We start from the raw sequence: 15,939 nt of genomic DNA, 5'->3' as shown, positions 1-15,939 counted from the left end.
AATGAAATATTTAAAGTCTTATCTTACAAAAAATGTCTTTTAATTGTTATCACGGGAAAGAAGAAGTTTTCATCTTTAAATCTGATCAAATATAGGCATTAAAAATTATCCTTAAAAAGTTCTAAAGTCTAAGGGCTCCTGGGTGACTCACTTAGTTAAGAGTTGGTCTCCTGATTTTGGCTCAGGTCATGATCTCAGGGTCGTGAGATTGAGTCCCATGCCAGGCTCTATGAGGGGTGTGGAGCCTGCCTAACAGTCTCTCTCTCCCTCTCCCTCTGCAACCCCCCCCCCATTTTAAACAAAAAACAAAACAAAACAAAAGTATAAAACAATATGAAGAATCTCAAGATTACATCCATGTGCCCACTTGGAGAAACCCCATTCCAAATGTCTTATATATGGACAATTCTCAGTGCTACAAACTCCTAAAATTCTAGGGAACCAAACACTAAGCATCACTGTAAATTGTTTTGTTTCCTCTCCTTTTTTCTCTTTTCTTTTCTCTTCTTTTCTTTCTTTTTTAACTCAGGCATTAGAAATGACTATTTCCTGAAGACATGGATAAGTACTTCCTTATGATCACACACAGGACGAATGTCCCAGTTATAAAAAGCAAAGTTTCCTGAAGTGTGACCTTGAGCAGCCTTAACTTTTAGAGACGTGCTGCCATAATCAGGGCTTTGTTCTATACGTGAAGCAATCACATTCCCCCTTTTTAATTATTTAATACATTACAATACATATCTAGTCTACAGACAAGACTCGGGCAGCTCTTCTCATTTTCACATTTCATTAAATAGAGACGAATAAGTCAAATTGCATTTTCTTTCTAGCCAAGTCATCGTAAAGCTCTGTGATAAATAACACAGACCGATGCTACTCCCAGGCTGCTTACCCCCTTCCCATTTGTATGGCTGTCATTTCTGGTCCTGCCTTCTTCACTCCCTACCCGAAATAAGTACAGTATCTTTGTCTTTTTCATCTAGGGAGCCCCATAGAGGAGGCAAATCGAATCTATTATGGCACGTTTGCAGAGCGCAGACATTCAAAAAATACACTGGGAGAATAAATGCAGGCAAACATCAGGGGCGTTCATCATCACACCCCTAACTCAGAAGCAAATGTTCAGAAATAGAGGCAAGTCACCCACCTATGGGAATCCTGTGCTACTCGGTTGACCTACATATAAGCCCATTAACCAGTGTGTCCTTCTGCACAGCATTGTCACAAAAACAAGCTGCGGAGACTTGCAGCTTCCCACGTGAGCCTTCCCAGGAGGGAGGATGAGACCCTTCTGAATTCCGGAGTCAGCCATACAAGGCTGAGAAGCCGGAGGGAGGGAACAAGGGGATAGCCCTTACGACCTAGCACCGCTCTTTATTTTTTATTAAAAAGAGAAATGTGTATCTCTGTTGCATTAATATTTTAGCTCTAGGATTGCTTCTCTGAGCAAACATACTTTGCTCTTTAAGGTGCTAGTGTAGTACACATTATTTCGTACTCCTGCAATCAGAAAACATTTTGTGAAAAATTCTAAATGGTATAAAGACCCAGTGACATCAGATTAACCTCAAAACTCCATTTCCTCCTCCTCCACAGAATCAGAATATTGATTAGTCCATAAATACCACCACCAGTGTCTCATCTCAGGCATGCCAAGCCATCCCAGAGACGTTTGCGTTCTCCAAGTACTAGAGCCAAGGGATCTCAGGCTTCTGTCAGTGGCCTCAACTTAGTCAGCATCAGACTTTTAATTATTTCTTTCAAATGTGGTCCTGCCTTCTCACGACACAAAGTCCCAAAGCAAACTGACTTGATTAATTCCTTGCCCAGTGACACAATCAGATTAAAACAGCTTTTAAACCAGGAAAACCTTATTATCACAGAGCTTATTATTATACGCATTTAGTTAGGGTAAGGGTCAAATCATGTCTCTGGATCATCGTAATTATATAGATTGGAAAGCAGACTCAAGGCGGTAATAGTCATAAAGGGTAGGGGTCAGTCATATCACTAGCAAAGTAAAGAGGATCCACTACGACACTTTCTTTTCTCTCAAGAAAATAAAACTTTTTTTTCCCCTTTAGATCAAAGAAGATTATTACGGGATCACCTGAAACAGTAAAAATCTCAATAAGGAATGTTACAGCACTTTACAAAGAAAATGTGGTAATGAAAATGCCGCTTAAGGGTGAAATTGGAAAAAAAAAAAAAAGATAGCATATTTTGGCTTTTTATTACAGGATATTTAAGAGACAGCTTGGCAATAAATGTTCACATCTTTCTAATGGTTGGGAATGCAGTTGTATAAAGCTGAAAACTCACCTTGACTTATCGACACAGCAAGAGTTTTAAGTTACATTGCTCATCCCCAGAGAAAATGCACCACGCTGCACAAAAAAAGTGCTTAGCCTCACTCGATAAATGGAGGTAGGCATGAGTTACTGTTACACAGCCGCATTAGGCATTTTGGCCCAGGAGAGGCAGAAGGAAGGGGCAAGCAAACCAGTCATGAAGAGAGAGGAAACAAAACAACAATGTAAAAAATAAAACAAGACAAAACCAAAAACCCTAGTATTCATTATGCCCCACTAGGCTGAAATAAGGAAGAAGAAAAAAAGAAGAAGAAGAAGAAGAAATTAAAATCATGGCCCTTGTCTTCAACATGATTACAGTTTAGTTGAAGAGCAATGATTAAATCTTAGCAAAAGAAAAGAATGGAACAGAATGCATATATTATGAAGAACTAAATTATGCAACAATTGTAGGTGTGCTCATATGCGATATGTTACATATGTGATATGTTACATTTTAAGCCAATGTAGAAATTGGCTTAAAATGGAGGGAGTGCATAGATATCCCTGCTTCGATAGGACACAATACTATAAAGATACTGATTGGCTTCAAGTTCATTCTTTTTTTATTTTTAAGATTTTATTTATATTTGACAAAGAGAGAGATCACAAGTAGGCAGAGAGGCAGGCAGAGAGAGAGAAAGGGAAGCAGACTCCCTGCTGAGCAGAGAGCCTGATGTGGGGCTTGATCCCAGGACCCTGAGATCATGCGTAACCTGAGCTGAAGGCAGAGGCTTTAACCCACTGAGCCACCTAGGCGCCCCTTCAAGTTCATTCTTAAATCTGATGGAATTCCAATACAAATTTCAGCTGAATTTGTGAATTTGTTCAAGCATTTATAGGACCAAGGAAATTACACGCTGCAAACATAGCTAAGTCAACTCCGCAAAAGAAGAGCAAAGAGATATGACTGGTCACTCTCAGATTCTACAACATAATTCCACGGGATGGTAATGAAGTTAAGCATGGACTGGCCCAGATGACGACAAATAGGACCACGGAACAGTACAGAGAGGTCTGGGTTGGGGTCAAGCACCTGAAGAAAATTAACATATGGTAAAGATGACACCACAAATTATGGGAAAGAAGGGGATATAGATGGTGGTAGGAAAACTGGTGGACTACATACAGGAAAATCAAAGTGGATTCCTACTGTATGCAATATATATAAATGCAGGCTCCAAATAGAGTTAAGGACATGAATATGAATATAAAAAAGACAAGTGTCAAATTAATAGAAGCTAGTATATTTAATATTTAATGTTTCTGTGATCGATCAATGGGAAGAACTTCTTAAAAGTGTAAGGCAAAAAGTTTGTTAAATTTATCACATAAAAATTGACAAGCTTAGGGCGCCTAGGTGGCTCAGTGGGTTAAGCCGCTGCCTTCAGCTCAGGTCATGATCTCAGGGTCCTGGGATCGAGTCCCGCATCGGGCTCTCTGCTCAGCAGGGAGCCTGCTTCCCTCTCTCTCTCTGCCTGCCTCCCCGTCTACTTGTGATTTCTCTCTGTCAAATAAATAAATAAAATCTTAAAAAAAAAAAAGAGTGTGATGACCTTTAAAAAAAAAATTGACAAGCTTAACAAAAAAATTAACAAAGAGCATCATGACTACTTTTAAGAAGATATTTGCAAAGCCTAAATTCAATAATGATGATATGAAGAAATCAAACAGGAAAATACCAGAATACCAGTAGAAAAATTGACAGAAGACCAGAAAAAGGAAAACAAAAGAACTAATAAGTATACACAAAGTTGTTCAGACTTCATAATCATTACAGAAAGGCAACTTAAAATAACAAGATATCAAATATCAAGCAGATTAGGAAAAAAGTGAGAAAGTGGAAGAAAGCCAATTACTAACAGAGATGTAGATATGGGATCCCTTACGTAGCACCATGCTAATAAGCGAGGCTTAGACAAGTAAGCAATAATGACTTCCGTGCACTAGTTCCACTCCTGCCTATATCTCCATGCCACATAAGTTCCCACACAGGTTCTTTAGGAAACTTGTTTAAGGATGTTTGTTACCATGTTGCTTGGGTGAGCAGGTGAGTGGGACACCAGAAGCAACCTAAGTGTCCATCCCTGAAGGAATAGGAAATCAAAATACGATACATGGAAGACTTTTGACATCCTGCAGGAACATGAATGGCTCTTAGAAACACACTGCTGACTGAAATAACAAGATAAGGATGAGATTCACATCACGATGCCATTTGTATACATTAAAAATACATGCCTAAACTACGCGTAATGACTTCCTTCCGAAAAGCACACTATAGAAAGGGAGAAAAAGTAAATTTACAGTGGATTAACCTGACAAACATTACCTTGAGCTGGAAGACCAAGGTTAACATTAACAGTGATAAGTCATGTTGATAATACTACCCTTAATATGACGGGATGAGAATGGTGCTTTCCTTCTGAGCTCTTCCTCACCAAGGATGCAAAACCACAGACCGATCATGAGAAAAACATCAAAAAAATCTCCACTGCAGGTCATTCAACTAAATACCTGACCAGAAGTCCTCAAAATTACCAAGACCATCAATAACAAGGAAAGTCTGAGAACCTGTCTGTCTATGGAAACCTAAAGAAACGTAAGGTCTAAATGTAACGCACACTCCTGGATGGGATCCTGGAACAGAAAAAGGATATCTAGTTAAAAACTGGGGAAATCGTGGGGCACCTGGGTGGCTCAGTTGGTTAAGCCACTGCCTTCTGCTCAGGTCATGGTCCCAGGGTCCTAGGATTGAGTCCCACATTGGGCTTCCCCTGCTCTGCAGGGAGCCTGCTTCTCTCTTTCCCTCTGCCTCTCCCTCTGCTTGTGCTCTCTCTCTCTGTCAAATAAAAAAATAAAACCCTAAAATAATTTTTTTTAAAAAACTAGGGAAATCTAAATAAAATATGGACTTCACACTTTATAATACATGTTATATAACAATAATAATAAAACAATGTATCAATATTGTTTCACTAGCCATGACAAATGCGCCATAGTAATGCACGATGTTCATAATAGGGGAAACTGGGTCAGGGTATACAGAAATACTCCACACTGTGTTGGCAACTTTTCTGTGCATCTAAAGCCAACCTAAAATTAAATAAATAAATAAATAAAATTTGAAATAAAAGTATACATGCCCAGAAAGTAATATGTATTTTAAAGAACATATACAAATAAAGAACATCTCAAACCTAATAAAATAGTTCCCTGTGGGGATGGGGATGAGGAGTGGGGGTAAAATGAAAGAAGACTCTGTATCTTTTCACGTTACAGAAGAAGGTGCTAAAATTTGGAAGAGTTAAGTGACTTTGTTAACATTGTACTTACAACACAGGCCTTCTGACCTTGGAACACACCAGAAGCTCCTTTTATAACTCAGCCCTGCTTGGCCTGCTCTCAGGATAAGCTGAGAGTGGATCTACCCCATGGATAGAAAACAGAGAGTTCAGCAGGTGAACCAAAAAGGGGCATGAACTTTTCCATGAAGTGGAAAAAGAGGAAGATGTTGCTCTGGGGCTTTAAAGCACATGACGGCATCCCAAAGGGCTCCTAGGTTAAACGTGGGGGCAGGCTTCAGGGCCATACAACACTGGGGAATTAGAGAAGAGGCATTGTTCAGGCAGAACCTGGAGAGATTTAGTTTCTAGAAGATAAACTTGTTTGCAGTAAGTCAAGAGCTACAAAGAATTAATGAAAACATGAAATGAGGAGGGTTTCTTGGATCAGAAGGCTGGGCGACCTTCCAGGTCAGAGGCAAAGTCTGTGGCTGCAAGGCTGGAACGGGTCCTCTAGAAGCCCAGAGGAGGAAGATTGGTAGCAGATAGAAAAGAGTTTTGTTCTATGTTTCCTATTTTCTTAGTAAAAATCTAAAACCTTCAAACTACCTGTAGGTTTCTCAAGGTGAAGGAAGGACTGTTCTATATTTGAATCAGAGAGTGGACACAAGAGCCTTCTCGGCAGCTGGCATAGTGGAGGCCTCCCAGAGACCAAGGATTCCTGAAAGATGGAGCAAGGAGACGGGAGCAGTAGGAACAGAAGGAAGCAACTCAGAGGTGGCATAAGGTACATTTATGTCTTTATATGATCCCCAGAGAAAGGGATGGAATTCAAAGTTAGAAAAATTCTACCCCAAATTAAGTCATCTTAGAAAAAGCCTGAAGAGACTAATTAAATTCTCAAATCACTGAGAAGGAGGAAAGCATGCTGTCCCCAACACATTCTCCCACTATCAGAAGAAATGTAGACAAAGACACATGGCTGAAATCAACACTCAAGCCCACTTATTTAGGTCATTAGCCTTTAAGAATCCTCTGTCTGCTAATATCTTAAAAAAAAAAAAATCAGCAAGCCCAGATGGCTTGGTGATGAGGAGGTCAGGAATGCATATGTTTTCAGGTGAATGCTGGGAATGAAAAGCTGGAAGAAAAATCATCACTGTCAATAACCAAACAGCCTAGGCTGGGATCTGAAAATCAACAGATATGTACCTCCCTCAATGGGAGTTCACAGGGAGAAAGTCTTTTTCTTCTCCCGGTTATATCCGTGCTACCTAGGAGTTATCAGCCAGTTCAGTAAATATTTCTTTATGAATTATATTTATATAAGAAGAGCTATGCCACAATTAAAACAAATAAAAAATGAAGGGTCTAGCATGTCGCCATTTGCAGAAAATATTTCAAAGGAAAGATTTAGTTGCATCTATATGTGTAGAATATTTCAAGGAAAATTGGCACATTGTTTTCATCCAAGAAGAATAACAGGATGCGAAGGAACAGGTGGGAGACTTTTTGCAGAAGCACTCTTTCATGCTTCTTGAATTTTGAATCACGTGAATTTACTGCCACTTCAGAAAAAGGAATAAAATGCTAAAATAGAAAGATTAAATATTTACATATTTATACCACACTATTTTTGTCAAAGATTGTAACAGATCAAGTTACATCTACATCTAATGCAAAAGGTTAAAAGAAATAATTGAGAGATACAAATTTATAATAAAACAGGGCAAACAGAATAATAGTATCCAGAGGTAAAGTGAGTACAGTAAAATCCTACATAGAACCTTTGTCTAGTTGCTGGACATGCCATGAATTTGGTGGTGAAAGCAAAGCAGGAAACAAGATCAGAGAGTCGACTGCCAATAATGAGCTATTCTCTCAGCAGAGGAACATTTCTCACAAGGGAGGGCACACAGAAGTTTCTCTCAAACATCCATCTTTAGGAGGACTGAGACACCTGTTTGTGTCCTCAGCCTTGGCGCACAACTGGACCCCTGTAGAAGTTGCTCCCAGACCTCCAGAGTGTGGGGAGGGTTTGGGGGACCAGTTGCCTGAGCCCAAAAATGTGGAGCAGAGGGGAAATCATACATGTCAAACATACCACTCACTACACAGACCCCAAATTCCAACTAGAAAACCTCTGTGCTTGACCAATTAAGTCAGGAATTGGAGAGAAAATCCAAATTTGATAGCATATTATTCCCTTGTCTTTTAAACTAAAATATGTTTGCTTCAGTTTTCTACAGAGCACTGTAATGAACAGGTATCATCTTCACAGCATCCTCCAGACTCCTGAATTCCAGAATTGTTTATGTTTCTTTGCTAAGCCCACTTCCTTTGGAATACATGGGCTTTCCTCGATTTCCCTTTTTTCTCCACCTCCACTTCATCCCCAAATACCCAAAATACCCAACGAAAGTCCCAATCACCATGTGCCTGTAGTGCCACACACATACGGTACCCAGAGACAACGCTACGTGCTCACCAAACTGGTTCCATTTTCCTCCTTGACACACACTGAGCCTATTTCTCAGCCTCTCATACAGTCAGAAGAAGATACAATTGAGTTCGGGTTTATGATATGCATGTGGACATGATGCCTCTTCCAGGCCCGGCTCCCCACAATGTCCTGTACAGTCATCCACATTGCCCTTCAGTCCCCCATGGACCAGCTGGATTTTGGTAGTCGAGGCAGTATCAGGAGCAAAGATGGTGGACCCTCTATTAGCGTGAGTCTTAAATGCTTACGAGGTACAAAATCCCCCTCTGGAAACCCACAATGGGCTATAATGTGAGTAATAAATAATTTTTACTTCATTGTTTATTATTACCTTTAGCCTACCTTGTCCAGCATAGAGATGGAGGTTCTCCCATAAAAAAGAAAAAAAAAAAAAACTTAAATGTTTGACATTGACTTAGCCTAGATCGATGGTAAGTAGGGAGGGTACAAAAACAAGAGCTCCAGGTTATATAGTGGCAAAACATGGCCAAAACTATTGACTACAATACCATGGAAGGTAGACACCTGCTCATTGAGCTTACCTTTCTAGGGGACCTAGATGGTTCTATGCTAGGAGACCGTTATAGTTCTAAAAGAACCAGAACAGCCTGGGAAGGCAGAACACTTGATATATGTAGTCTACTACTAATTTTCTGCTACTGATTGTTGGTCAGGTCTTTTACAAAAGAATCAAAAAACTGTAAGAACTGTAATGTGTAACTGGCACATAAGCAGACAGAAGTAAAAAAAGAAGAGTTATTCCGGAAATTTGAGACCTAGTTAGAAAAGCCATTTGCTAATTGCTTCCAGTCACCAAAAATGAAAGATGTGTAGTAAAAGACATTGCACGTTGAGCACCCAATGAGACTTCTCAGTTGCATATTGTGACTCAGGACTTTGGCAAACATTAGACTAAGGGTGTGATCTTTCCACCTACTTCTAGATAACCTGAAGATGGCCACCATGAAACTGAGAAAAGAAAGAGGCACAGAGAGGAGGAAGCAATAAAATAAAGAGGCAACCTTGAAACTGTGTCTAGGAAAGAACTGTATGGTGACAACACATGAAGCTTTCTAAAAAAATAAATAAATAAAGTAAATCATAAGCCACCCATTTTACTGAGATGCTGAGGGAATTGTGTTACTCCAGCAATTATTATTTTGAATTAGAAAAGCTCTGAATACTCTGCATGCCTTAAATCAGTCTGAGGAAGGACATGGGCTATGAATGCTGGCAGTCACCAAGGAAAGTGTAGGACCCAAGATCCATTTCAGAAGCAACAAAGATGTTGGACAGGGAAGATCTGTGGAGGGAAGAACTGTGGAGAACCAGGGCTCATTAGGAAAAATGAACAAGAAAATCCTTCTCACAGAGGAAGATCGGGATCTATTTGGGCAACTACCCCCCACCTTTCTGAAAAGAGGAACTTCCTAATTCCTGCTCTGCAGGATTCCAACTCTGCTATGGGCCAGTGATTACTCTCTGTCTTCTTTTCCTCCTTTTTCTGAGTAAGAAATATTAGTATTGTCATCACCACTCGAAAGGAGGAGGAGGAGAGGTAACATTTCTGTTTTGCTCACAAGCAGCAATACAAAGGAGAATCACAACCACATCTCATGGAGAGACCCACTCCCTTCCTGGAGGCCCTGAAATTTGAGCTGAGCAAAGTAACTGGACTGGAGGGTTAAAGAAACGGGACATGTACTCTACATGTTAAAAGAAAGATGGAATGGATTTTTGGTGAACAGAGGGATAGACTGTGGCAGAGATAATTTCATGTGTTTGTTGAACCCATTTCATTTTCCTGCACATAATATTTTTCCCAACCTCTCCTGCAGCTAGGTGGGACCATGTGATGGAATTCTGGTCGGTGGAAAGAAGCCTAGTTCCTAAAATCCCTTGAGTTTTGTCATACGCTCTCAGCAAATGAGAATGCACACAGCATAGCCTCTTCCTACCCTTAACCAGTGAGCATTAAGCACACACCATCCGCCAGCCGTTCTTCGCTAATGTGTGTGCTGCCCAGAGTGTTGTTCAGGCTGCTGTTGTTTTCTTCATTGTAGCCTCTTTATTATCCATTCATTCGGTGTTCCAGTGAACTACTTTAACTAGTGATAACTGATAAAATGACTGGGCTTGCTGGAGTAAGACAACAGAAAAATAAGAAATTTTTTGAAGCTCAAGAGTCTTCAGTGAAATGGTCAAGAAACAGAGGTAAAGACTCGTAGGCAATGGGGAACAGGTTGAAGTCCTCTGACATTACAGAGGGTTAACAAGAATAGCTTTAGCTTCGGCGAATGAGCCAATAATTGTATTAACAGCATCTGGGAGAAATTAAGCATGTTATGACTGTAAGAGATTTGGAGAGATTGAAACAGTGATTCTCAATGTACGGCATAAAGAAGCATCTTCACAGGAACCTTGTTATAAAGATCTTTTACTGTCCTCACACCGTTAGCATTTGCCTCTCCAGGAGCATATCACCTGCAATGCCCAGGATGGCTGCTGACCCAGTGAGCCCTAACAGAACTCAAGTGCAGTTAGTACAGTACCTGCTAGTACTGCAGAAATACACCTGATGGGCTGCAGAAACACAACATGATATTGACCGACAGCTCTCACACATGGCAAAGGAGCTGTCCAGCCTGCGTGCATACTCAGGAAAAAGAAAAGGGAAAAACAAAGTCGAGAAGGTATGAGAGATGAAGGAAGAAAAGTCCTTCAAGGCAAGGGTAGTATAGACAATCATGCTGCTTTAATCAGCACATATTAGGAACCTCAAATTTCACCTCCTTGTGTCTAACCACAAAGCATTTACATCCCATCTACTATCCAACTTACAGACCAGAAGACGGTCCTTTGGCTAGTCCCCTGGATTAAACAGAAGCTATGGAAAGCCAAAGTTCTACTGGAAGACAAGGAAAACAAGAAAAATCCATTTCAGCATGCCTCTGTAGGTCCTACATGCTCGCTGAATCTGACTAGAGAACAATCCTGGACTCCACCTCTCCTGGGTCACTTAATGGGGGTCCATTTGTGAGGATTCACATTACTTCAAGATTCAGAAATGTTTGAAGGGTTTTGCATCAGCTTAGAGAACTGTCTCTCCTGTAACTACAAAATCATCACCTTGAGGCCAGATCCTGAGTCCAGACTGACTCCCAAGGTATACCAGTACATCTTCTGCTGTACCCACCAATGCTTCCCTTCAATGTGACCCACTCTGTCCTTCCTCCAGTCCCCAGCCTCTGTCTCTTCATCAACCTGCAGCCTAAAAGAACAACAACCGTGGGCCCAACTCTACAGTGGGTGCTACAGAAGTAACTGAAGAAACTCAGTGCATAACTCTTGCCCACCCTCAGGCAGCTCACAATCTTGTTTGTAGTGCCAGGACACCTCGGCCACTGATTTCGCAAGGAACCATTGATTACCTACAGGGCACAGCAACACAAGGGATATTAGCATTCACAGGAAGGGGCAAGCCACAAGGACTGTCACATTTATGCCTGACTTCATTGGGTCTGCCTGACAAGAATTTTCTCTTTCCTTCTAGATCACTCATTCATATTTTTCCTTTAGGTTTACTCAAAAAAAAAAAAAAAAAAAACTCTGTCCTTTTGGTTTCATTTCTCATAGTCTTCCCTACACAAATCATATTTTTCCTGCAAGGCCAGGAAACTACTCCTTCACTCTTGGAAGCAACTCTTCCCTTTTGCAGAAAATGATTCTTCAGCCACTTAAAACTACAACAAACCACTCAAGTCATCTCACTGGGGAACTATTTCTAACCTCTATAATACGCAGGCCAGCTGAAAGGCACACGAGAAAGCTTTCTCTTCCCCTCTGTGTCTGTGCCTCCCTTGTTCTACTGCCTCAGTGAGCAGAGACAACATCTAATTATATTTTCCACCAAAACATTAACATGTTATTAATGCTTAGCAAGTAAGAAAAATAATAATGTCTTTATATGTCCCATTTTTTCCACTTTGGGATTTCATATGCGAAAAAGAGATTTTAAGACTGGAGCATGGAAGACTTTGGTCCATTAGACATATATTGGGTTTTTCTGTCCTCCTATACAAAGGTTGAGGCTTTTAAATGGAGCATGCAACTCTTAAGCATTAACCCATCTGTTCTGTTTCTCTCTTTTACTTCAAAGCACTGGCACACAAATCTCACAGCCAAAGTCATACGAAGGCTATTCTCTTCCCAGCAATATACCTTGACCGCCACCAATGGACTGTCACTCAGAAACACTCAATTATCCTGTTACATTCCCAAATGCCACACAAGAGTACAAAGTCCCCTTTCCTTTTCATTCTGACCCCCCACTACGTCTATCATACTACTGTGGGCACCTCCTCTCCCTGACACAAAGCCTCCCTCCTGCCAACCCAGCTTCTGCAATGCTCCTTGGAGATGCCAAGACTTCTCGTTCCAGCAACCCTAAACTTAACCCATCCATCAAGGTCTAGATAATTCATGACATTCCCAACAAAGCTTCCCGGACCATAATAGCTCTTGGTGGTGGGCTCACTCTTTAGAATTGGGAAGGAAAAGATCTAAAAAGTTAACAGCATGATGTAACACATATCAGAAAGTCAAATGGGCAGAAGAATTAATACAGTTTAGATCCCATAGGATCAGCTGCTCCGTAGGAACAGGCAGCAGGACTCTGTAGATCATGTTCTCATATCACACACATGTTCACAACACGCTGAACTACCCACGGCTTTTCCTCCCAAGAAGTTTATGAGTTTCGGTGGTGGGGGGCGGCAAAGACTATTTCTCACACAGCTTCAGAATCCCCTGTAATAACTAACATTAATAGGGCAGGACCTGCAGAAAGTACCCAGAGGATTCTTTTTGATTCGCCCCGTAGGGAAGCTGGGAATATTTGCTAGTTGAGTAAAATCAAGTTAAAGCAATACATCAGTGATAAAGCATTGAGACGCAGCGTGACAACATTTTCGATGAATTGAGGGGGATTTCAGACCCACAGAGACCCACTCTTCATGCAACTTTCAGCAGAGAGAGTGGAGTGGAAGGAGGGGACAAATGATTAGGATCAGATTATCCGTTCTCAAATGGCCTTCAAAATCGTTTAATGGAAGCCAACCTCTTAGAGATGAAGAAGTGACTGGGGAAGCCTCCCGACTGAAGCCAGAAGACCAGCGATCTCAGGAGGCTTGCACCCTGTTCACATCCCCAACTGCTTTGCAGAAACAGCACACGTGCTGTTTGTCTCTGAAAGAAGTGCCCCCCCTCGGCCTGGAAGCAGGGAGGGAAAGAGCATTGAGAGTCCCCATCCAGGCTTAATGGCAATGCATGTAACATTGTTTTGATGATGTGTAACACTGTTAATTGCAGATCTATTGTAACTCCTTTCTCTTCTCTACCTCCTCTATGCTACAGGCAACAAATAGTAACACATCGTCTAAACAATTAAACTATGCCACAGAAAGGATGCAGACTGGTAACGGGGAAACTTGAGTTCAGATAACTAAACTGTTAATGGAACAGCTAAGATCTTTCTCTTTAAAAAAAAAAATTTTTTTTTCAATTTTCTGACATGACTTTTCTAGCTCAGGTAACAATAAAGCAATGCTGGTCTGCGCCCCCAGGATAGTTTTGTAAACAGATGCTAAGGGCATATGTGGGAGTTACAGGCACTGTTCTAGGAATTATGGAAGATCAAATGAATAAAACTCTGTTCCTGTCCTCAAGAATCTGAGGAGAGAATTAAAAATGAACATAAAAAGTCTAATAAAGAGAGAACATAAAAGGCTAATAGGAAGCTGTGGAATGTGGGGGCAGGAACCAATTCCCTGATTTTTCTTAACTGGGGAAATCATATTAATAAAACCACGTGTGTTTACAAAGCAACATACACAGAAATTAGAAAGTTCTTAACTTCAGAAGATGGCTGTCTTCCATTGGAGATCATTCTTTTGAGTTCTCATTTACTTCTAACACTTGATTGCCTACTGACAAAAGAATGCGCTAACATTTTTCACAGGTTGTGATCTTTAAAAGTTTTCTCAGGAGAGCAACTTTTATTTGTCCTTATCAGAATATTGCTGCACTGGAGTTAATAATGAAAAGCAACATAACTGTGTGTGTTACGGCATACTTTGTAACTTCCAAAGCATCTTCACAAATGGTATTTCGATGGGTCTTGTCTGGTCCCCACGAAATCCTGAGAAATACACAGGGTCCGTTTATTGTGTGTCTGGGCGTGTACGTGTGCATGTTAATATTGTTTTCTTCATTGTGCACAGAAGAAACTGGAGGCTCAGAGGAGTATGAGTGACAGTGACAACTGGTATTTGTCATACTTGTCAGACAAAAAGAAAATTGCTGGCTAAGCCCTCCAATCTAAAATTACTCACAAGTTATTACACTTGAAAACTCATGTTCCCACTGGTGTATGTTCTCTTGAAAAGCAAATATGCCCTGGGAAGCACTCAGCATCTAGCCCCCCCCCCCCAGCTTCCTGCTGTCTCCAGGGGCAGCACCTTGTTCCCTCCCCAGACATTAGCCAACCTCTCTTCTCTTATTCTCTGTTCTCAATAGAAGACTGAAAGGCAGCCATTTATTTGTTCATCCACCCTAAAAAGCCAGAGCCACTGAATTAGGTCCTTTAAGAGCATTTGGATTTTAAAACTTTGTTATAACTTTACAGGGGAAGTCTTTAGGCTGATAAACACATTTAGGGAAGTAGCCATCGTGTGTCAGGAATTTGGTGCTGATTCACGAATGCTGTCATCTCTCCGGACGATGATTAACAAAAAGCCTCTGAGCTTATCTTCAGGGTCAAAGAAGGAAAGGGAAGCTGGCACTAATGTGTCCTGCCCCATGTCCCCAAAAGGAACATCAGGGATGTACAATGACAGATTTAACAAGAAGAGAAAGCCCACTGAGTCTTCAGGGGCTAAGGTACAAAAAAAAAAAAAAAAAAAAAAGAATCTGGGAAGCAGCCAAAGCTGGGACTGATGTACCTAAGCCTCAATCCCAACCCTACTCACGCACGTTTGCCCCAGCCTGATCTCACACTGTAAAGGCTCAAGCCCTGTGGCTCTTAAAACCTGCCTCAAGACCCAGAGGAGCTGTCCTCAAGTCCCATGACCACAGGCCGCGTTCCTCTTTGTTCCACTGAAAACACCGAGTGGGAAAAGCCATCCTTACCTCGTAATGAGCCACGCGCTGGGATTCAGATATCAGCTGTGCACTGCACACCTTGCAGTAACTGTCTGTAAATAAATCCTGATCGATATCGGAGGACTTCATCAGGCTAAAGGAGAATCAACAGAAAAGAAAAATGAGTCCACTGCTTTGATGTTTATGCAGGACATGAACTGTGTGAAAAAGCCTACAGCACAACAGACCCCAGGATGATGGCAGTGGCGGAGACCTCCCTACTCCCTAGCTGATACCATGTCAGTTAACCACAGTAAAGTGTAGAGTTTGTAATTTTCTCATAAGTGCCCAATAGAATTGCTGGTACGTACAAAACAGAAATGCACCTTTAGTTTTCTCTTTCTGACAAATCAGACGTATTTTAAAATATATATAGGTGCACAGAAAAGCATCCCAGGAAGTTTTTAAGATTTTATTTATTTATTTGACACAGAGAGAGAGCACAAGCAGGGGAAGTGGCAGGGAGAAGGAGAAGCAGGCCCCCTGCTGAGCAGAGAGCCTGACATGGGGCTCAATCCCAGAGCCTGGGATCATGACCCATGCAGAAGGCAGCCACCCAACCAATTGAGCAACCCAAATGCCCCAGTCCCAGGAAGTT

At 41.2% G+C, this 15,939-nt stretch overlaps 1 protein-coding gene across 1 annotated transcript in view; it reads right to left on the bottom strand.

Moving 5' to 3' along the window:
* The window catches only part of ZMAT4 (zinc finger matrin-type 4), a 362,525-nt gene that overhangs the window by 280,316 nt on the left and 66,270 nt on the right, over nucleotides 1-15,939 (bottom strand). The window contains exon 2 of the mRNA XM_045070975.1: nucleotides 15,330-15,435. Within this exon, the coding sequence (XP_044926910.1) occupies nucleotides 15,330-15,431 (102 nt within the window). The 5' untranslated portion in view covers nucleotides 15,432-15,435. The remainder of the gene's footprint in view (nucleotides 1-15,329; nucleotides 15,436-15,939) is intronic.

This window comes from Mustela putorius, unplaced genomic scaffold, assembly GCF_011764305.1.
Source record: "Mustela putorius furo isolate JIRA1106 unplaced genomic scaffold, ASM1176430v1.1 tig00003976_pilon_pilon_pilon, whole genome shotgun sequence".
NCBI classification, from domain to species: Eukaryota; Metazoa; Chordata; class Mammalia; order Carnivora; family Mustelidae; genus Mustela; species Mustela putorius.
The sequence above is the reverse complement of the archived record's forward strand: the minus strand, read 5'-3'. Positions and strand labels throughout refer to the sequence as shown.